Below are 23,382 nucleotides of genomic sequence, written 5' to 3' on the forward strand. Positions count from 1 at the left end.
AACACGAGTTTTATTTCATGTCTGTTAAAAAGACACAGCTAAGCTTGGTGCAGTTTTTTAGGCGAGATGGTGGGTGGTGTAGGTATGACCTTATCATCCTGGAAAGAATACCCTGTGCATCTGTTATATCGCTGGCGCTGACCCATATTAGGCTTATCCCTTTGTTAAATTCAAGTTAAGTCAGACAACATGAAATCAAATTGACTGTACAGACCAGGAAGACAGAAGAAACACAACACTCAGACTTGAAAAAACACAAAGCAAAGTGTTTATTCGACAGGAAACTGTTCCATGATTATTTCCAACAAAATCGCCACGTATCAATATCAGATGAAAAACTTGACATTTCCTCATTTTTTTTGTTTCAAATCTCATATAACATGAGTCCGGCGAGATCTACAGATTCTTTCCTTACATTGCTCTAGTGTGCTTTTTTTTCGCAATCCATGAAAAACATTTTAAGACAAGACTGCTTTGCGGGATTGTTCTTTTGTTTTCGTTCAAGCCTTTAAAAGAGGAAACCTTGTGCTCAGTAAACAATTTGGTGAATTTCTGGAAATCAAAACGCTGTAAAATGAGGGTAATTTTCTTCCTCTACCGGCTAAGATGGGTCCCGCTGGCAGCAACGCGTTCCCCACTGATCCCTTTCAACGGCGTTTAGCATAACTACGTGTGTATTTTCATTTCGAATAAACTCAGCACAATTCGTTTCACCATTGGAGAGGGCCATCGGGCAGGGCCAGTAACAACACTGCAGGATTCCTCTAAAGGCGAAACACTCTACAGCCACACCTGGGAAAGTTTCCCACGTGTCTGAACATTACTGACCATTTACAGCAAACTTCCTTTTCAAGGAGCAACCCCGACAATGCGCCGAAAAAAGCTCATCAGCAAGTGCGCCAAAGGGCATTTACTTGATCAAAGGTGTTTCTCGATATAACCAACTTAAAAACGTTAACAGGAAAAATAATGATGCATTACAAACAACGTCCTTCATATTGAACAAAAATGACATCCAACAGCTGATCCTTCGGTCTATCCCCCATCAAGTTAAAGATCCGTCTAAAAAAACGCTACAAGTATGTTACACGTGCTTAGTGTATATACAGTGCAAGTTTTAATTATTAAAATTACCAGTCGTTTAAAAAGTTTTTTTTAATTACAAAGCACCAAAAATTGAGAATTCAGCAGGCTCGTGGGTTAGTTGGTTGAAACGGCTTGTCAGTGCCGATCTACGGAAGTCACGCTCCGTTTTGAAAGAAAACACCGCCTATAAGCAGTGTGCACTCTCACGCAAGTGGCATTGCATTTCTTTTTGGCTCATTTTTTCGACATTTTTCCGGGGGAGGGCTGCTGTGTAGGCAAAAGGAACCAAGCCACTTTCTGACGAATGAGGGAAATTCGTGGACACCGTACTTTCAAGCCCACACTCCTTCTTCGGGACACGCGGATAAATACTTTTAAGTGCATAAATACAAAAAGTGTTACAGGCTGATACGATAGCCGAAAGTAACCCCTGTTAACGTTATTGCTGTATAATACAAAGGCACTTGGTGACTTATCGTTAAAGTATGCAAATGCGCTCTAAATTTATTTTAAATCACACAAAAGAAGATACGATGGCAGCATATTCAGAGCCCAAATTCAGGGATGAGAGTATATATGTAAGGGGATATACAGATTTCCAACTTGAAAACTGGGTAAAGAAAGCAAAGAAGCCTCACAGAGGTATTCACCCATCACTTTCTTGGCTCCACATCGATTTACTGGTACCCACTGCCGAATTCGCGAGCGCTCTTGGTGAGTCACTCACTGACTCTTTTGAATGGGTGTACGACAAAATTTCTTTAAGCCTCGGCTGGATTGAATTTGGTCAGTTCTGACGTGGGTGCGTGGTTCAGCACTACTGGATGAACACTAATGCACACGAGGGAGATGGATGTGTACTCACATAGGGAGTAACCCTAACTTCCCGAAAGTGCTGAAGGCCGCCTGAGATTTTGTGAAATACATAAGACGTTACCAGCGCTATGATAGGCAGTGGATGCATTCTGGAAAGCAAGTGCCACCAACGGAAACAATCATTCATCAAGATCCGTCAAAGAATCATTTTTGTGGTGCAGACAACTTGTTATTTCTGTCGAAGTGGAACATGTCACGATCCCAAAGGTTCTAGTCTTGTTGCATTGGTCGTAATCGAATAATAATCTTGTTTGAGGGCTTATGCGCGTTCAAAATAACCCAACAAATAACACGTTCATAAAAAAGTGCCAGACTTTGAAAAATGAAAACATATTTTACAAACAAAGTTTAACAAACAATTTAATAAACAAAGTTTAGTTTGCAGCCATCGGTTGCTAGATTAGCAGTCATTCAATTATCATAGATTGAAGCGACGGGAGAGGCCTTTGAACATCTAAGCATACAAGTGCACGTTAAGTGTTCCAGTTCGGAGGCGGGAATTTTTTAGGGGACGGAGATGGAGGAGAATTCAGAGGCTCCGCGCTCGTAGCAGGTCGGCTCCTTTCCGCTCCACTCTCCGCACTTCTTGCACACACGTGTGTGGTCTTCCAGAGTGGAGGCGGGGTCGTCACACATGTAGATCACCTACAGACAAAGATATATTGGTAGAAGTGTCAAGTTCCTTTTACTTCTTGAAAGAAACGTTACGCAGAATCCATCGCCAATGTGATCATAAACGCGATAGAGAATCTTTAGAACTGTGTTTTGCTTTCAATATGAAAAAAAGATGACTATGTGTGTTTTCCATCATACAGACGTATTGGGTGAAATATGAACATCTAATCCTGGAAGTACTTTTTCGTAACTTACGCCAGTAGATTTAGGTTTCTAAATGCGACGTTGGGTAAGTTTAGAAAACTAACGCCTTTTCAAAATGGACAACAGTCGTACTTGTTTAAAATTGACACTACTCGTGTCTTTTTCCAAAGGACTACAATGATAGTTTGCTTTTAAATATCTGATTCCTTAATACCTCGTTTCCGTGCGTGAAATCGTTGCCAAACCTTTTTGCTCCATCCACATCATCACCGGGGTCACCGCACGACACCTGTGATTCATCTGAAAGGAAAAAAAAATACATGAAAGTCAGTCACACTCGTAAGTTTCTCCCGCAATATCCACAACGTTCAGTGGATGCAGGCAAAATCCACATGAAATATACCAACGATTTATTTTAAACAAGTATAAAGAATTATAGAATAAGACCAATGCATCGGTAGGCTGAAACTTTATTTTCTCCCTGCATCAACTCAGGTTTAGTGGAGTTTTACGTACATGAATGCCATCAAAACTGACTCCAGGCAGCCGTAAAAGGGCGGGATCGTAAGAGGTAGTAACAAGAAACCTGTTAATTTTAGAAATAAGTTCTTCACAGAGTTTTGATACCAACAGAGAGCTCAACGAATCCGTAAAAACACCGATGACCCAGTCAAGATGACTTACAGGGAAACAAGATGGTGGCGTTAGCGCAAACACCCACAGGGCCGTCTCCTTTCCGTGTTAGGACAGTCTGGTTGCCGGCAAGGCTACAATCGGACGGAGGCATGAAGTCCGCAAGTGCCACCTCTTGCTCCTTGTCGATGCACGGGGCTCTGATAAGCACGCGGCCGCCCGTCTTGTACGGCATGCACACAGTGCCGTCTGGGCCGGTGTAGCGGGAGGCCGTATAACGGAAGTCGATACCGTACAGTCTGAGAACGAAAAAGTTGACAGACCCGACGGGTTAGTGATCGAATAACAAACGACTGAGCAATTTCATGAAACCTTTTGTTGGAGATCAATTTAATGCTTTCAGTACAGCGTACATGCACTGGTACTGAAATCGGGACAGGACCTCCGAGTTAAAATACAGCGGTAACATCGAATCAGAATGTTAAACAAAGGCAGGCGTATCAAAATCTTAACTAGCAAAAGCTTAACTACAAAAATGAATACGGCACGCTGTGGATGGTAATACATGTTCTGTACTATAAAGCAGAAGTACAATGCCCAAGTAAGCGTGCAAGAATCTAATATAAATGTAGAAAATCTATATTTTTTGATGGATTACTACGTCTGGAAGTTGTTAGATGCACCTAACACCATATACTCTATTCACAAGCTTCCTCGAGTGACAGTCGAACCCACGACCTTCTGCCTGCAAGAGCAGACGTCCTGACCACTTGACCATTCTTTAGTGGATTATTCACGAGCGTTTGTCTAATCACAAATGAATAAGAGCTAACTCGATAAGCGCTTTCTCTACGGGGAACCGGCAGTCGACGTCGTAGCAGGCCTTAACTGTGACGCAGCTGGTGGCCGGCCATGCCCTGCCGAAGGCCCACCAGGCATAGGTGAAGTTCCTGGCATTGAATTGCCACATGAGTCGGAAGCCGGTGTCGACCTCGGCCTCGGCCGCTGCTATGTCACCTCGATTCACAACGGTGGGCGCTTCGGTGTCTGTGCCTTCCGCGGTAACACCGACCATGGTTACATCACCCGCTGCGACCCAGTAACCTGTATTAAAGGCAGTCATGGGAAGTGACAAGATGAGGCACAGGCGTTGCTGGGGAGAAATGGAATGGGCTGATAACACATCGTTTAAACCCGCCTTTGAAAGAAGCAAATGGAAATTGAAAACAAAACGATCCCCAACTTACAAAAGAAACAAATTGAAAAAGCAAAATTTCTTGGAGATGGGATAAATCTGGCTAAAGCTATATCTAAAAATTTTGTACATAACGATCAGACACTGCCTCAAAACTTTTTTGAACAAAATCCCCTCCAATTTTATGCAATTGTTTCCATTAAATGCACAGCATAATCACGTTCCCGGCTTTATAAATTTCGCAATATTACACGCGTAATGGCGGGACTTTTAATTTGGAAGGTTTTGGAAGATGTTAGTTGTGCCCCGAGGAGTAAATTTTCAAACGGAATGTTTTTCCTTCACTAAAATATGATAAACACAGGCTGTGTGCTTGCTGGGGTCAGTTGGCTGCTTTCTTAAGATGAGGCACGGGTACTGCAAACAAACATTTCACAAAATGTACATTTTGCGTCGGGGAGATGTTCATTTCATAGAATGGGTACCGGTATTGCTTGTGGTTTAAAAGCAGATTTGGACAATTTCTGATCAAACATAAAGCTCACCCTTTTGTTGGTTGTAGCGCCATGCTTGCATGGGGATTTCGGGATTTTCGGCCAAGTCATTGACCGGCATGGAGATAGTGTACGGCGCCAGAGTCCTAGGGGTCCGTCTGCTTCCTCCACGTCGGGGCGCCACCGAACACCTCAGCTCGGTCATGCTAAATACCTCCAAGCCAGTCAGTTCAACCTCACCTGCAGTTGAACACCATTTGATGAGGATTTGGTATTTCATTTTACTTTCTTTTCAGTGACGAAGGAAATGTTGAGAATCCCCAGAATAAAGACCACAGAAAGCTCAGCCGCATTATCGCCAGTGTTCAATATTAGATGCATGCATCCGTACAGAAGCGCCAGTTTATAGTTCAAACAAGAGCTTGGGACATGTTCAATGGACCCTTTACGTGGGAAGCCATTTTTGACAGCGTTCTCTACATCATGTTCAGTATTATCTGTTAATACAATAGGGTGGTGTCATACTAGTTAAGCTCCAAGCCTTTCGTTTCTTCCAATGTTTTTCAAGCAATGAAAAATTTCTAATTACTCATCAGCGTAAATGGACATTAATAAATGATCAGCTTTTATTTCTCTGCTTTCATTTTTACTCTCCTGTTCCCAAAATGAAAAGTTGACCTCGCTTTCACGTGAATATGGTTTAGAAGATGCACTGCGTACACCGGTACTGGCATGCCTTGTTCGCATTCACTGGTAAAGGATTGCTGGCATAGGATACATTTTGCACGAGTGAACGCGGCCCATGTGCGAATGGTAACGCTACAAATGGAAATACCGTCGTAGGTTAAGCGAATCACATCTGGGGCGACCCTTTCTGCAACTGTAAGCGTCAAACTGGCAACGATATTCGCTTCAAGTGTGAAATGGACTTTTGGATTGTGGAAATGTGCAACCTTTGGCTCACAAAAATTTGTCTTTTGTTAATTTCAAAAAAGAATTTGCAAGCTACAAGGAACCAATCAAATTACAATCCTTCAAGAAGGCGACGACTGTTGATCAAAATGACGGAAAGGATCAAATGTATTTCCCGCCGGGATTTCGGATTTTAAATCCTCAGGATTAAATAATTCATGGGTTTTCACAAACCTGTTCTTTCGTTGAACACTCCAGCTACCAATTCGGGTCCTTCTGCCGGCGTCTTTATGAGCGTTATGTTAAGAGGACGACACTCGATCGTTACCCGTGCTCCATTGGCAACCTGCAGACCATCTGTTACAAAAACACAAGTATCGCTTCCCGGTGAAACAGCCATAAAAAATGCAGTGATTTTTCTGAATGTGCCTAAGTTCTTGAACAGAAATCAATAGGCCTATGATGTCTTTTTTACGGCTACACAGGTACCGCAAGGAATCCATCGGCCTACAGCGGATTACAGCGTTGTTCGATATCAAACAAGGGTCGCCGACAACTATTTACCAAGATTTCCCTTCCTGAAGGGGAAAATAGGGGGTTACAATCATGTGGCAAAGGGATATCAAGTTGCATTTTCTGAATAATTAGGCGATCCTCTTTTCTATTCTAAATGTCTGATGAGAAATGACGAAGGAAAGGGGAGTTGTGACTACTTTTGGGAATCTCCAATCTCAGCAAGTCCCCGAATTCCAGAGCTCTGCTTGTCCTTGGTCTCCACAGGAATTCAGTCAGCTCGTTGAAAGCGTACATCTCCACTGTCAGCACGTTCTCTGTGACGTCTGAACAAAACACAGTCATTTTTTTAAAAATATGCATCTGGGAATATAAAGAACTGTATCAAATCAATAAAAAATTTAAAATATCAAAGAGATATTTAATCAGGTTGTGTCAAAATGAGATATTTCGCCGGGATACACTCTAATTTTTTTCGGGTCAGATTGACCCAGAATTGAGCCCATTCTGCGTGACCCTTTTCTGGGTAAAACAATGACCACCTTTCAGTTCGTATTTGACCCTTTCTGGGTCATAATTTGACCCGGAAAGGGTCACGCTGAATGGACCCAATTCTGGGTCAATCTGACCCGGGAGTTTTCTAGAGTGTAGTGCGTCATATATTCACACAAATTTGTGTACAAGTATGTACGAAAGACAAGGGGGATTGAATGCAGGGCGATGACATACGAAATGCATGTAATGTGTGAGGATTTCGTGAACGACCCAGCCGTAAAAATGAACATTTGAGTATTACGGAAAGAAACATGGAATGCACTCACTTGGATCAATCTCCCGAGGGGTGAAATGGGCCTTAAAGGACATCGATTTGGACAGGAAGTCATCATGTTCTACACCGATCAATATGGACCTGTTGTGGGGCACCGCGATCTTAGCGATGCCGTTGAAGGCGGTGGTTGCTGCAGCGTACTCTCTTGTTCCGGTCTTCTCGTCCGTAACGAAAGCCTTGACTTGTGCCCCTGACACAAGTGGGTTTTTCTCGCCAATAGCGTCGGTCACAACCACGGTCAAGTTGACGTTATCGGGAACAATGATTTTAGGGGGTAGTTCTGACAAGGAAAAGAAAAGACTTGTTAAATATGACACTCTGTAACAAATACTTCTTCGGTTGGACAGGAATCAAACTGTTTGAAAGTGTTCCACATGTTTCAGTATTCTGTACGGCCAGAAACATTAGTAATAAATGGTATAGTCGGCCTTGTATATACAAGCAACACTCGAAACCACAAATTTAGCCTGGCATAAGGAAACAATTCTGCCGTTTTTCATGTGTAGACCGTCAATTAATTATAACAAACCGATGTCAGTTTATATTAATAATTTAATTAATTAAAGCTGACGTCAACTGTCTCTCTCGCCAAGGCGAAAATATAACGTTGAGGGAATTGTGGGATAGCGGTAAACGGGCAGCTATTATTGATGGGGGTCAGTTGGTCGCCACAACATGACAAATTTGAGCGCAAACTAAACGGTAGCTCGACCAATGTCACTCGAACTGTGGATGGTTCCACCAGTCTTTGGCCGTGTTTGTTTCACAAGGATTCGGATCACGATCATTGAACCGTCGTTGGTTTACGGACACGAAAACCTGCAAAGTGGATGGTGCGAACCAGCGTTAGGATCACTGTTCGAGATCCAGATCCGTGTGAAACGAACAGGGCCTGTAGTTTGTCTTTCGGCATTGGGTTCAGGGTTCGATTATTGCTTGTCATTAATAGTTTTTTTTCCATAAATACGTAACAGTGAGGGACATAGAATGATAGACTATAAAGGCAGCGATATTTGCAACAAAGGCCAAATAAACCTGTTATCTACCATGGGATTTCGCAAAAACCTTTCGAATGATCTGTATTTTGCTTGCGCACTTGTGTTACAAAGCGACGGTCAGCATGATCGACCGTCCATCGCTCTCAAAATTGTAAGAGTTTAATACTTCGACAAGAATAAAGATAGGACTTCAACATTTGCCGAGTGTGGTGTTAACGCAGCAATGACGTCCATTCGCTTACTAATACCATCGTATTTTCCCCTTTCCCCCCATTTTTCTCAGATGAGAAGAAAACTTACTCTTGCATGTTTCCCCGTCGCCAATGAAGCCCTCGGGGCAGTCACCGCAGGCAAAGAGTATGATGATCGGCAGCGATCGCCAGTCCAACGTGTTGGGGTCCACGTCGGTGCATTCTACCCCTTCGAAACACGGGCTGTCCGCACAGGTGCGCGGATCTGTCAAAAGATCATATATGGTTTCCAGAATAAATGAAATTAAATTAGAAAGATTAGAAAAATTGCTGCCAGAGGATAGATGTGAAAAAAATCAGCTCTCAGCAGAGCGGTCTTTGTCCTCTCCTGTCCATATTCTTAGCCAAGGAGGACTGACAGTAGTGAAGGTTGAGGTAAATTGCTGTCGGTGCGAACACTTAAGAAAGACTCTGAGGGTTGATGCGCAATGACATGATTTCGGTCATGTTGAATTGCGCCTTTCTGCCAGACAAAATTATTGAAACCGAAATGCGCATCATGCTCACTACAAAAACGGCTGGGAACACCAGGGCGAACCCCTACACAACAGCTACATTTCCATCGTGGCTACGACTTAAACGTGTCTCATTCAAAGGGCGTGACCTTCAAGAATCCACCTGTATTGATCTTCACCCTTACCGAGTGGTATGCAAGTTTGCCCGTCACCAAAGAATCCCTCATTACACACGCAGTCGTACGTTCCTGGCACGTTGCGGCAAGTGGCGTTCTCGGAGCAACTGAACAGGCCCTCTGCACATTCGTCAATATCTGCCATTGAAAACAAAAAGTGGAAGTCATGCAGTAACTTTCGACAATTAAGTCCATTTCGAAACTATTTATCCCCGGTAAAATGGGGACAAACTGGAGGTAAATTCTAATTTGTTCAAACACAAAGTGCTCTTGATATGACATTCATTATAACATGCCGTTTGCAGTACCTATGATAAAGACAGCTTTCGCAATGCATTCAATTCAAACTTTAGGGAAGGGAACTTGGAGAAGTATTTTGGCCCTCCCAAGTGGCACTCGGTCCCGACTTCCCCCTGCCAGTTTCAACCTCTTACCGATGCAGATTTCGCCATCTCCTCGGTAACCAGGCGGACAGTTGCCACAGATGTAGAGCCGGACAACCTCAGTGCTGTCCAGGTCTAGGCGGTCGACGTCCAGCGGTAAGTCGATGCAAAGCACTCCCTGGAAGCAGGGGTTGTCCCGGCAGGTCGTTGGGTCTACGAGCACAGAGAGAAACAATCCAAACAGTGGTCAGTATCCGTGAACTTTACCTTTCAACTTTGAGCAACCGTTAGACCATTTCATGAAACTTTCCTGACATTCAATTTCATGTATTCTTCTCATTGACGGACACTCAAGTTCACCAACAAAGACACAAGATTCATTTCTGGAAATTGTCAAATCTTTCAAGAATGGGGGAGGTACAGAAAGACGTGTTGGCTCATCAGCAAAAACAGACAGAAAATTTTTTTTCGATAGGAATAAAAAGTGTGTTTATCCCTAATGACCTCGATTTTGACTTCGATCATTTCTACTTTAATAACCTACCTATCTCTCTGCATCGCTTGCCATCGCCCACGTAGCCAGGATCGCACAAACATTCATAGCTGCCCTCAGTGTTGACACAAGTCGCATTTTGATGGCAATCAAATAGATTCAGGCTGCACTCATTTATGTCTGCAAATCATAAGATAAGAAATACTTGAATTTAATCACGCAAAACATGCAAGGGAAACAGGGAAAAGTAGGGGACTTACATCAGTAAATGATTTTTAGCAAATTTAAACTTAACCCACGCCGCTGTTTTGGGAAATCAAGCGAGAATATTAATGACAATTCTATATTTCATTGCGATACTTGAAAGACAGTAAGTAATTTCAAAACGTATCCATTTTATACTTCTCATGAAATTGTGCCCTGCCTGGCTGATACATCCTGTTTTTACATACCTTGACATATTTCGCCATTACCGAAGTAGCCGTCTGGACACGGTCCACACTCGAACAGTTTAATGATGGCCGTGTTGGCGAGGTCGGTGGTCCGCAGGATATCCTCCAGCACCAGGTCCCGACATGCCACTCGGCCGTTGAAGCAAGGCAGGTCGGCGCATGTTCTGGGATCTAAAGCGACAGCACCCATTCTCAAATAGTCACCGTTTCTGGAAATTTGGACAGCTGTACTTGTGGAACGCCTTGAAACCGAGATTGACCTGGCTCGGGAACCCTCATAGAGTACCGAAGTGTGACGTCACTGTGAACCAGAAAGTGCAGTGCAAACGAATGGAGTACGCGCACGTGTTGGTTCACGCGATGGTTCACACGATCATGCCTTTTACACACAAATTGTGCGCGTGACGTATTCACTTCGGTGCTCTCTTGTGTTTATAGAAATTCATTTGAAGAGGCAGCCCGGACAAAGGGCGGATCAAGAGCAATTAGGCCAAACTTAATTATATATATATATTAATAAACACTGTATGCTCAGTGCTTGTCCGAGAGCTTGCGAAAAAAACCTCACAAGCTTACTCGGGTGGGACTCGAACCCACGACCTCCTGCTTACTAGTGCAGATGTCTTAACCACTCGACCACCGAGCTTGCCGGGGTCGGCTGGCCGGTCCGAGTCAAATGAAGCAGCGGGTACCGCGAACTATTTTTTGTTGGGTAAGGGCAAACCCGTTATATATAATTAACATCTCCCCAACGCAAAAATACATCTTGAAAATAGGCCAAACTTGTTTTGGGGGAACACAAAAATCGGAATGTTTGTATATAACGTTTTATGGCCTTCAGTGAGATTGCATTATGGGGCTTTTCACACTTATTTCTCATTATTTTTTCTCTTCTTGGTAACTCCTTTTTTGGCGGGCCCCAGTTGACCACACCGGATCCGCTGATGAATTGGGCCAATCCAAGAGCATTAATAGCTGCGATGAACGTCGTGAAAAGGCAAAGGGAGAATCAGCGCTTGGATTTGGACCTCTGGCATTCGGTTTATGTTTAATTAAGCGCACTTTCACACTGTGATATTTAACCACCCTTGAGTTACCGTATTCCAATGGTCGTGGGCACAAATGCAGCTCTAGTACTCTAGTACTCGTGAAAGTCTGTTTATTCAGCGCAAACTAAATTTTCCGTACTTACCAACAGGTACACAGAGGTTTCCGTCCCCTGCAAAACCTGGATTACACTCGCAACGGTAGCTCCCCGGTATGTTCACGCACGTGGCGTCTCTGTGACACGCGTTGATTCCTCGAGCACATTCATCGATATCTACGGTTTTGCGAATAAAGACAAACGGGTACTCAAATGAAACACTGTGCGAACGTCATCAAAAAAGAGATTCATTCCCACGTGACTCTGCGCAATGAGGTTAGCTTGTGCACCCATACAACTTCGGAACCTGTTACACATTCAATTAAAAAATGATATTTTTCCCTGTCCGGACAACTGAGAGTTCTAGTTGACTACATGTTTATTATTTTCTTCTCCAAAACTACAAATTCAACTATTTGGCAGCTGAGGTGATATCACTTCGCCCACAATAGAAAGGCAACGGTAAGCGTTTTAAGTGGGTCTTAAAGTCACACCCTCTAGCTCGGGGGGAGCGGGTTAGCGTAGTTGTTCTTTCCTCGCTTTGCACCAATGAGACCCGGGTTCGAGTCCCGGCTTGGCCCAGGATTAAGTGCATTTGGTTTCCAGTCCATACTCGCTCTCGCAGGTTTTCTCCGGGTACTCCGGTTTCCTCCTGCCTCTAAAACTGGACCTTCTCGCTAACTCCGTAATACGAAGCTAAAAAAAGATTACGAATAAACGTATAGATATTGGTGCAAATAGCCTGAGTAGCTGACAGTGCCATAAAACAAAACAACAACAATAACAACCCTCTAGCTTCTAATACACAGCCACTGTTCTATTTCCGCAGTTCAAGTTCATCCTTTACTTCTATATTTAATGCAAGTCGAACTTACTGGTTTAAAATAAGGCCTAATTGTGGTGACTGGCGACAGAGTTGGCCGCACCGTCGAAGCATATCGGTGACTGGTCACCCCCCCACCCCCGGAGACCTAACCATGTTGTCTTTTGATTCTCAGGATTTCAAAGTCCAAGGAAGTGTGTATAATCGGCCCTTGGGGGCGAACGAATGTGTCACGAGGCGGTTGGTGATTGTCCCTTCCTGCTTTATAGGCCACGACTTCTTCTCATTCCTCCTACCACAAGCTGGCCAATACGGATTCCCTTTACTAGACTAAAGTCACCAAAATTAATAAACCCAGGTAGTCTTCGATATTGAGTTCAATTTTGGGTGAAAGTGGGCCAAAATCCAATTCTTACAAGTCATCCAAATTAGTTCTTCGAGTAAGGCCTTATGCTTAAATAACGTCCTTTATACGTATGGAACCCTTCACTCCACCTGTGCCATGTTCCATTGCAAATCTTTATCCCTGAAGTGAATACCATACCCCGACATATCTCCCCGTCTCCTTGGAAGCCTCTTGGGCAGGGTCCGCATCTAAACAGCTTGATGATATCCAACTGTCTCCAGTTCCGCGAGTTGAGAATTCGCTGCAGCGGAACATCTTCGCACACGACTCCTGGGAAGCAGGGCCCGTCTGCGCATGTGCGATTATCTAATGGAGAAAAAGGACCCACATTGAGTTATTAAACACAAGGAGTTAGAACGAAGCCCCCAGAGACCGTTATCCGATTAATTGCTCTGGTCGGCTCCATAGGCAAGGCGCGGCTACCGGCCCCAGTGTTCAAGACCCTTAGACATTCTCTGTATACAGTGATCGCCACCGCCAGGTAGCTAGTAACCCACATACTCCCTGTGTTTCGCTACGGCATACTGGAGTAGATAAATGGTAAAAATGATGCACAAAGAAGATGCGTAGTTCTCTTCTGTAGTCCTCAGGAATCAACGAGTGATCCCCGCAGATGGGTTGGAAAATTTTGAATCGGCGGTGGTTATTTGGCAAAAAGTAGGACGTTTTTAAAGTCAGTTATGACATTTAGTACGGTAATTCTGTTTACTGTTAAGAGAGAGGTTTGGGGGATGTAAAGACGTAACCAGACTTTCATTGTCATCACAATATCAGAACAATCACTAAAATTATCGAAACTTAAGTCTCCGATGACGGTGGTTTCCGTCTCAAGGCAGCCATGTTGAACATGCGGAAGTGTTACGGACACGCATGCGCGGTACCCACGAACCTTTGCAAACAACTCCGAGCATTCCTTGGCCCGCAAGTTGCGCGTAATTTGTTTTGTCCTTGCAGCACGTGCAGTGATGGCGGTGGTCATCATTGACCCTTTTGATCTCTGTATGTACTTACTCCTTGTGTATAATAACTCCATGGTTTAAAGAGTCCCGAAATGGAAGATGTTATTATTTCTGGTTTTCCAACAAAGTCTTGTTTGATTTCTTTCAGGATATCGAATATTTCTTTTGTGGCATTAACAACAATTCCAACGCAGACACTCAGAATTAGATGTCACCTTTACGACCATTGTGGTATGGAGACATGTGATATGCTTCTTTCCCATTAAGTATGTTTACTTGGTATTAAACTCAAATTGATGTCAAACACAGGTGTATCCGCAATACAGATTATCTGTTGTATATTAGCAAGTCACTGTGTCTTAATTGCTGTTTCCCACGATGAAGCTACATGCCACGAAAGCAAGTTAATCAGTAGAAATAGAAACTGCAAAGTGCAGTCATGCCACGAACTAGTGCACGTGCGCAGTAAACACAGGCATTAACCTAAACTGCAGAATTTGTTTGCTTCCGGAATATGGAGAGTAGAATTACTGAACGGGACAGTATTTGTGCCCCTCATTATGCCAGGCTTGACAACAGACTACTCTAGAACTGTTCCTTTTATCCTTCGGATTTGGAGTTTTGCAGAAAGTGCACCTGCGATCTTGTATCATGATCATCAAAGGCCTAAATAATGACAGGATGGACTATCCTAAAGGCGTGAATCATAACCCTTTGACGTTTATTGCGCACACAGAAGAATCATACTGTTCCCACAACTTATTAAGCAAAGGCCCAACTAACAAGTGTACTAAAGCTGTCTAACCTTGGGCTAGCATTAGCAGCTTATGCATGTGATCACCGCACACCCACTTATTCTTCGAATACTCACAGATTTTAATTACTTGTGTCTGTCACGAGCCATTCTTAATATTGACCAACATCCCTCCGGAATGTAGACAGCCCAGAACTCCCCAATGGAGGAAAATAAAGGGTTTCCAAGTCGGCAATGTTAATTTTGATTACTGATTAAAGAATTGCATCAGTAGCTCTTTGATTTATTGACTTTTGCTTTATTGACTGTTTTATTTACACAGAATAAAACTGGATTATAATCGCTTGATATTTTTCGGTATTGTAACAAAGTTAAATGTGTTCATAAGGGTCAATAATCCCGAAAGGTTGCAGAGAAACTTGATGGGGTTAAAATTTCCCTGCGGCTGACCAGCGTTGACGTGCGGGTCCAGTCACGGCTTGGGTCCGCGTGTTGATGACTAGCTTCCACTTTAAACCTGCACGGATACCGCTTGGCACCCAGAGGCGGGTTCTGCCCCTTGTATGCTGGGGGTGGGGTTGATGGAGGGGGTCTGGTGTAAGCCTTACCCACCCACCCTCCAGTCAGGAACCGCTGACGCACGACAACGCCTTCATTTTGGCAGCATCAATTACTGGAACAAGACCCTTCGGCACTTCCCGATAATCTTGGCTAAATTCATATACGCTGACCAACAGTCTCTCGGTTGGAGGATCGAGTGACGGACAAAAGTCGAGCATCAACCCCAAAGGATTGGCCCTAACCTGGGGGGGAGGCATGCCCTTTATTTTTTGGCCAGTTGTACATGTATTTGACTTCTTGCGTTTCATTCAGAGTTTAAGATTGGTCAATTATTCTTATCATGACTGGGATCCTGACGTGGCATCATGGTTTAACACGGAGAGATTAAGTAGGCAACCACTTTAAAAAAGGCGCGCACCTTAAAAAGAGTTCCCAGCCACGTGATAGACAACGCTCATGTTCATACTTTGTCGTGTCCGCGGCTCTGGAGTGCGTGCAATTATATTGGAGCCACAGAGGTTTTAGCTGTGCTTTCGTAAATATGTTTGTGCCGAGGAGTTTATGCCATAATCACATTGAATCAACTAATTATTTCGCAACGACACAGTCTAGGACGCAAATAACAGGAAACGTGGACATGCGTTGAGTAACAGGCCAGATATTAAGTTAAGCAATCGAGCACTGCTAGTGAGCGTCATCAAGAGTCGTGGCATTTTACAATCAAGGCTCATAGACGGAACAACACAGTCATAGACCCATTTATTACTAAAAAAAATAACCGGCACGATTCGACATTTAAGGAAGGAACGAATCCGGAAAACTCACACAATGTGCCTGAAGCAGGATCTCTCTGTGTCTTAAATCGTCGTTATCTTTCACCTTGTCTGGATAAAAAAAACCCATCCTGTTCTCACTTGTCTGAACTAACGATTCCTGAGAAATGAGACAGTGGTCAAATAAACCTGATGTCTGCTCAGTGGAGGTGCGGGTAATGTCAACTCCAAAACGGACTAACGAGCTCCCCAGACGGTCTCCCGTAAGCTCTTCACTCGTAATCGGCTTGTTTTGATAACACAAAATGCCACAGACAATCTCAGAGATGCTTGGAACGACCCGAAATAGAACCTATTAAAAAATTAATCGTCCGGGGGAATACCGCGGCTGCTTACTGATTGATTGGGAAAGAGAGCGAGAGAGATGAGTGTGTTGTCCTTACCCAGAGGAATGCAGACTCGCCCGTCACCGGCAAAGCCCTCTTTGCATTCGCACCTATAGCTGCCTTCGGTGTTGACACAAGCCCCGTCAGGGTGACAGAGGAACGTCCCTTCCTCGCATTCGTTTCTGTCTGTTTAAAGATGAGGAGGAAATATACAAGGTGCTGATTACATTCTTACTGAAGATATAAGCCTCGCCGTATGAGCCTCGCTTTAGTTCTGCAAGAATGAAAATCCCAAAGTACTTCCCCTCTGCTTTTGCTTGAAGGAGTATGCTTGGTAATTCGTTGATAGTATCAAACAGTCTGTCATTAGTAATTGTTAAATTGAGCTGATTATTTTCAAACAACGAAGAGTGTTTTTGCTTTAGACACTCAGGACGGCCCTTAACATAATGGCGCGAGCCAGGTTTAAAAAATGAAACTGCAGAAGGTGTACGTGAAACTATAGCGAGTATGACTCTTCTGCTATAATGGCCTATGAGGCCACTGTGGGCGTGATACCCGCCCGTATATACGCAGAAGTGTTTTTAAGGCCATGCACAGATCGCCTCTTAGCAATAAAGTGAATGCCAGAAAAACGTTTAGGAGCAAAATTACTGTCGACGATGATGAATAATAGATAAACTGAAAGAAACGTATTTCCTCCAAGTTATTCAAATCGTGAAATGACGCTGTCACGTACCTGCGCATGTCTCGCCATCACCCTCGTATCCAGGTGGGCAGTCCCCACAGCGGTAGCGCTTGATGATAGTCACCGTGCTGATGTCGAGATTGCTAGGAATGGGAATGTCGAAGCATCGAACTCCCGGGAAACACGGACCGTCAAAGCATGTTGTCTGGTCTGTGTGTGAAGAGTAACACAACACCAAATGACCACGATGCCCAGCAAAAACATGCCAATGCAAACATGTACAAACGTAGTCTTTTATCAATGTATACATGTACAGTTAGCGACACTGGCGTAACTGGGGTGAAATTTGTGGGGGGTGGACGCATTTTATTTAAACTGCTGCCTTGATGTATACGTTGTGTCCATTTAAAGACTTCAAAAAGGGCATTAAGGGGCACGGACAACTCCCCTGGAGGGGAAGGCGATCACAGAACTGCCGAAAGAAAATAAAAAAACACATATTCGAAAAGGAAAGTGGAGCAGGCTGGGGACGAAGTTGAACGCATGCAACATCGTGCCCACTTACGGTCGCGCTCTGCTTTTCCTCCTCAAGCAAGCTATGCACTGCCCTTTAAACTAGTCCAGTGTTTTTGCAGTGCCCCAAGGGTAAAACTTTAAAAGTTAAGCAGCATTCAATTCGAGCTTCCGACCAACTCGTTCGGACATCAGGCTCGTTTATCCACAGGACAATGTAACTATTTCGTAAAAAAACAAGTACATTCAAAAGGAAGTTTTGATCAGCATTCAGTGGTAATTAGAAAAAAAGATGCCTGACTTCTGGGAAAACCAACAGCATGCACACAACATGTAGACTTCCACATGCTGTAATCGCCTGTGTGTATAAAGTCTTCTCTTTTACATCAGGTCACCCTGCTCTCTTTCTCTCCCTTTATCCGTTTGTCCTTCTTACCGAGTGGAGCACAAATCTTGCCGTCACCGACGAATCCTTCGTTGCACTGGCATACGTAGGAGCCCGGTGTGTTGATGCAACGGGCGTCCGCGTGGCATTCGAACTCACCAGTCTCGCACTCGTTGGCATCTGTAAGAAAGTGGATTTTTTTTGGTAAGAAATGTGCGTCATTAGCAATTACCGCAACGATAAATTTGTCCGAGGAGTAAAGTATACATATATGAATCAGTATGACATTGGCAGTAGCAACTCCAGGTTCCGTTAGTAATCGCGAGAGCGGCAGCGATATTAACTACAATCTAAGTCATGATTTTCTTTGTTTGGTTCCTCACTGCTCGCCGCACCCAAATCAAGTTTCCCTTCCAAAGCTTTTCTAGTAAGCCCACAGATTTGGTGAGGTGTGTTTGATAGGCAACTTCTGTCTGTGTGATATTTGATTGCGGAAAAAGAAAATTACGATGAATTCTAAAATTGGAAAAAAATAAGCTTTCAGCGTTTGTGATTTGGTCTGAAGCAGCTCGGGTACTAACTACATGTATACCGTACTTTTCGCTTTCAGTACCTCATGCCTAGTGTCCCCTTAAGCGACGGGCATGCTCGCTGTGACCAACGCCCACTGCAACAATTATCTGAAGACACCCCACAAGCAAGGAAACATGCGTATGATGCTTTCACGCTCTGGTGCTTAAGGGGAGGGGAGTGAAAACTTATGAAGGTGCACAGGTGCAAGCATCAGCTTCTATGCCCCTTTGCCGATGAGGGCAGCCGGAGCCTAGTCCACCGCAGAGCAGTTTCTAGAGAGAGCTGTGACTTGAATATAACAACAGTTCGAACCACAATGGCGAATTATGCGTCACCACATCGTGGCAATTAGCCCGCAATCGCTGCATGCTGCATTGCACCTATTAACAGCCATTTCGGTTCCAAAGTCTGAAGTTGACGCTACTAGACTCTCTCTACATACAGCTCTGCTCTGCTGCGGGACCCAAGGAGTCAAGAGACAATTACAAGTCTACATTTATACTCTTCTATTTCCATCATCATTGCCCTATTATCCGTTCGTGCAAGTTCATGCAGCAATACTTAAACGGTTGTTCTGTCTTCCAACGAAAGCATCATGTTAAGCTACTCTCTTACAGTATTCCAAACGCAAATGTAACCATAGACCCACATTTATAGCCGTTGAAATGACAACAGGTGATGGGAAAAAATGAAAATCAACGTCAAGGATGTCTAACCTAGCCGTGCTAACTGAACTAGCAAGCTGCAGATACAGATGAATGGCTCAGAAACGACCACTGGCCACGTGACAGCTTGCTGTCCTCAATTTAACATGCATGATCATGCAGACATCTTCAGCAGACATGCACATCTTCTGCAGCCGCTGACTCGGTTCCAAACTCGCCAGAGCATGCGTTAGGCCAAGAATTGAAACAGCGTCAACCTTCCAGACGCTTAAGCTCCGCGTGTTTTATTAAAGACACGAAACGAATACTTGACATTTTGCCCACCGCAGTTTTGCAGTACATCCCGTCTGAGCATTATTTAGGAAACAGATGGTTTGTCAGAAATTATACGAGAAAACCGGCCACCGAATCTATCATGCATTACTAAGGCTTTGTTTCTATATTTAGATGTAGTCACATTTCAAGTTTCAAGACTACATTTGGTAAATTCAACACCTTCAGTCTCTTCCAACGTCTGGCGCCTTGTCGGCGCCCATGTCTCTTAACACCTTCAAGTTTTGGGTACCAGAACTCCAGGATACATTTCAGGTTGGCTTAGAGCCATGGAAACCGCCCACTATGACCTGACCGGAACCGGAAATCGTTGACCCTGAAGTAAACAGAGAAAGGTCAGTTGTTGATGTGATGATTATCAAGGGTAACTGTTTTGTCATGGCCAAGTAGAGCACGGACGCACTAGCCAGTCAGTGACCCGTGACCTCCTGGATGAAGCGATGTCACGGTAACCGACATGCATTCGATGTGCATCAGGGGTTCTTCGTGTTGAGGAAGATAAACTGGGAGTGACAGGAATTGATGGCTAGATCATGGCAGTGTACAACCCTTGGAAATTCATGGATCGTTGTCATAGGGTAGGATTGACCGGAAGACCCAGGATGACCTGTCGTCATGAGGAAACCAAACTGTGGCGGTGACTAATCGGACACCTCGTGCACGGCTCGGCCACGCAGCTTGCGTTCCCTTGGGTCTGAAACGGATTGCCTGACGGGGGGGGGTCAGATCATCAAACGAGGATGCGTATTGATAGACATCTCAGGAACTTCTATTGGGTCAATCATGGGCTGGGAATAAGTCAAGATTGCCCTGTCTTATCTACAGTATGTGGTTTAACAATACTCATCTGCTTTTACCAAAATATGAAGTTACGATGGCATATTATGAAATACCGGCACGTTAGGCGTGAGGTCAAAATACAGACGGTTTAGAAACAGTTGAACGGTTGGTGTTAATCCCCGTTCATTCCGTTCGTGTTTTGGTGTTGGACAGTTCAACGGTTTGAAAAGAACCGTCTGCCATGGACTGTCTAGCTTCATGAGCAACCCTGACAACAATGGAGTTTGTGGCTTACACAGCCATGGTTGTGAACAAAAGATCCTATCCAGGGAGAACTTCATTGGCCCTGGTCAGCCTTCCTGGGCTGGCCGTGAGGATTAGTGGTTAACACCTTGTGATAGGAAGACACAAAATCAACTGCATTCCAGGCTACAGACATTTATCTAGCTTCAGATACGTTTTGAGTGGGTATTTCATGACAAAAAAGCATCGCCCCAAGATAATTGTTCGTGTTTAAGCGTTTTTTAGACTGGAAAATAAATGCGTTTATATGGGAGTGACGGGGAATGCCAAACACGGTTGCCTCATTTCACCGCCTAATCTATCGTCTGTGAAAGGAAATATTCACGTAGACGCAATGTGAATTTATTTGGAACTTCTGTCCCGTGTACCATATTCTTTGAAGGTAATAAAAAAAATGTCAAACTCCGCATCAAATAGTGCTGCAAGTATGTGTTCGGTTCAGACAGGGCTTGGACATTTTTTGCCGAACTTGGGATTAGTTGGGTTCGGACATGTACACACATGTACAAGTACAATGCACACTGAGACATGAAAGGCTCGCTACGATCGAGCTGCAAAGGCCTATAAAGTATTTCTACGTGTAAAATTATGAATCTGCTATCTCTCCCGATCCGTGAGCAACTTTGATTTGAATACCTTTTTTTATAAACTTTTTCCCCAGAGTTTGTTTATGAGTACATTCCATATAAAGTTATTTCGAGGGTGTGACAGTTCCCGACCGTGTTTTGCCGACCAGAAGCGGTTGTGTTCGCTTGACTCAACAAAACGACCGTAAGATTTGTGCAAATAGAAAAAAACAGCATGCTCAATTAGGACTTTCCTCCAGTACAGAACACAAGATTAAAATCAAATTTCGAGCAAATTGTGTTTTGGTTATTTTTGCGAAATAGATGGCTTTTGAAAACTACGAAAATGGCTTTCGTTGCATATCTGAGGGGAACCTTTCCAAGGACGGCGTGCACGTGACCAAAGGGGCGATTTTTCATCAGCCTCTTGAAGGAATAACAGCATTTTGTTATTTGAGATCTGGCAAATTCCATTACAACGCGTCTGCACTACGATCAAACCCTTCATGGTCAAATGAAAGGCAAGTTAGGCCACCGCGCGAACAAAAATCTCCTCGCGCTGCGCTGAAGCACAGCATGCACCGAACCGCTTGGCAAAATTTTCATCCGGGGATGCCTTGGATCGAGCGCGAGTCCGACTGTGATCGGCATCCAACCAAAATTCGTTTTGCACTCCATTTATGAGACCATTGGCCTAAAATGGAACGTCATTACCTTAATATGGAACGTAAGGGCGTGGCTATCGTAGATTGGCAAATAAAATAATACATCTGAATATACATGAGCACGATTGGATGTAGTGAGAATTTAGAAATGTTATGCAGCGACAATGCCGTACGTTGCGTGTTCTTGGTCGATTTCTGAGTGATTCTCACCACATGCTTTTTACAACCATCTCATGATGCGGGCCATTGTAAGTTTTAGTATGTTCACGCACGTGTGGAGCACGCCGTATAACTCGTTATCCATTTTTTGTTGTTTGTTTTTTATTAAGTTTTCTTGTATTTTTGTATGTTTTCCCGCGTGCCATCAATAAAATGCCTTATTAAAGCCGTACATCCGAACCAAACAGTTTGGTTCGGTTCAAAAGTGCCTTGTTTGATGTTTTTTGCCTCGGTTCGGCGGTTCGCCTGCAGCAATAGATTAAATTGTGTTTATTGTTTTAATTTACTGTGCATTAAAGCTTAATAGGTAAAGTAAAAAAAACCCGACATGTTTGTTTTTCCAACAAGAATTTTGTGCAGCCACAAAGTATTCAAAGAGTACAAAAGAATGGTACGTACAAAACATATTGCAACGTGCACGCATGTACTATTGACTTCAAGAAAAAGATGTACTTGTATCCTTAAATCGTGCAGGTGCAGCTTCGAAGTAGAAAGCGCGTAGTTCGCGTATGTGTCTTCCTCGATCCTACACATGAAAACCTGCGAGTGCGCAATGCTGAGTCCCAGCTTGTGCACACGGGCAAAAAAAAAAGGTTTTATCTGTAACTACATGTTGGCGAACAGAACACTACGTCGTGAATAATTCAGGTAAATACTATTTCGAATTAGTATATTCGATTCTGCAGGTATACAGTAAGGTGTGTATTTAACTCACGATACCGAGACAAAATATCAAGATTACAGGGTATTGAGACCTGGAAAGACTGGGTCTGGAAACTGACAGGGCAATACAACTACTCAATACACGTGTTTTATCAGAAAGTTAAAACAGTCTGCCGATCTAAATCCTCCTGTGGAGCTGCAAAGTAAAGAGCTATTGTTATGACTAATCCACCAGACCGCAGAAGTCTATGATGCCGTAATGCGATGAGTTGTCCATTGTTTACTGGAAGCTGCAGAGTGCAAGGTGTACTCGACCGCAACGGTTTGGCCAGCCTCGCTGAAGCGTTCGTCTGTTGGATGTTGACCGTCCGTGATGCTTACCGTTTACAAAGCGTTCGACGCTTTCAAAAGCGTTTGTATTTTGACCTCACGCCTTACGCGTATACGGCCGAAACAGTGAAAATGTTGCGACTCTACACCATCCAACGACAACAGTTGTGTAATTATCGTGTTGTATCGAAGTAATATGCATTGCAGCAAGGCCAAGACGTAAAACTAAAACTTGCTTTCCTTTGTATTTGAATATTCGCATTGGCTTTGACCGTTATCCTATTCCTTCAGGTAATGAACAGTCAACATCTCTTTTCACCAAGTAACC

General features: G+C 43.8%; 1 protein-coding gene across 3 annotated transcripts in view; it reads right to left on the reverse strand.

Annotated features, from left to right (window-relative positions):
* Positions 1 to 245: 245 nt before the first annotated feature.
* Positions 246 to 23,382, reverse strand: part of LOC110973967 (uncharacterized) — a 55,729-nt gene continuing 32,592 nt past the window's right edge. For all 3 annotated transcript variants that reach the window (XM_087135367.1, XM_087135368.1, XM_022225232.2), the window contains 18 exons: positions 18,009 to 18,137; positions 17,111 to 17,269; positions 16,429 to 16,557; positions 13,077 to 13,244; positions 11,758 to 11,886; positions 10,566 to 10,736; positions 10,165 to 10,293; positions 9,672 to 9,833; positions 9,247 to 9,375; positions 8,656 to 8,811; positions 7,350 to 7,637; positions 6,729 to 6,854; positions 6,250 to 6,372; positions 5,155 to 5,343; positions 4,248 to 4,518; positions 3,466 to 3,713; positions 2,996 to 3,081; positions 246 to 2,607 (listed from right to left, as the gene is read on the reverse strand). In XM_087135367.1, coding sequence (XP_086991493.1) covers positions 2,467 to 2,607; positions 2,996 to 3,081; positions 3,466 to 3,713; positions 4,248 to 4,518; positions 5,155 to 5,343; positions 6,250 to 6,372; positions 6,729 to 6,854; positions 7,350 to 7,637; positions 8,656 to 8,811; positions 9,247 to 9,375; positions 9,672 to 9,833; positions 10,165 to 10,293; positions 10,566 to 10,736; positions 11,758 to 11,886; positions 13,077 to 13,244; positions 16,429 to 16,557; positions 17,111 to 17,269; positions 18,009 to 18,137 — 2,933 coding nt within the window. In that variant the 3' untranslated portion in view covers positions 246 to 2,466. The remainder of the gene's footprint in view (positions 2,608 to 2,995; positions 3,082 to 3,465; positions 3,714 to 4,247; positions 4,519 to 5,154; positions 5,344 to 6,249; positions 6,373 to 6,728; positions 6,855 to 7,349; positions 7,638 to 8,655; positions 8,812 to 9,246; positions 9,376 to 9,671; positions 9,834 to 10,164; positions 10,294 to 10,565; positions 10,737 to 11,757; positions 11,887 to 13,076; positions 13,245 to 16,428; positions 16,558 to 17,110; positions 17,270 to 18,008; positions 18,138 to 23,382) is intronic.

This window comes from Acanthaster planci, linkage group LG04 (genome assembly GCF_054643075.1).
Source record: "Acanthaster planci isolate LZ-2023a linkage group LG04, COTS_SCS, whole genome shotgun sequence".
Lineage (NCBI taxonomy): Eukaryota > Metazoa > Echinodermata > Asteroidea > Valvatida > Acanthasteridae > Acanthaster > Acanthaster planci.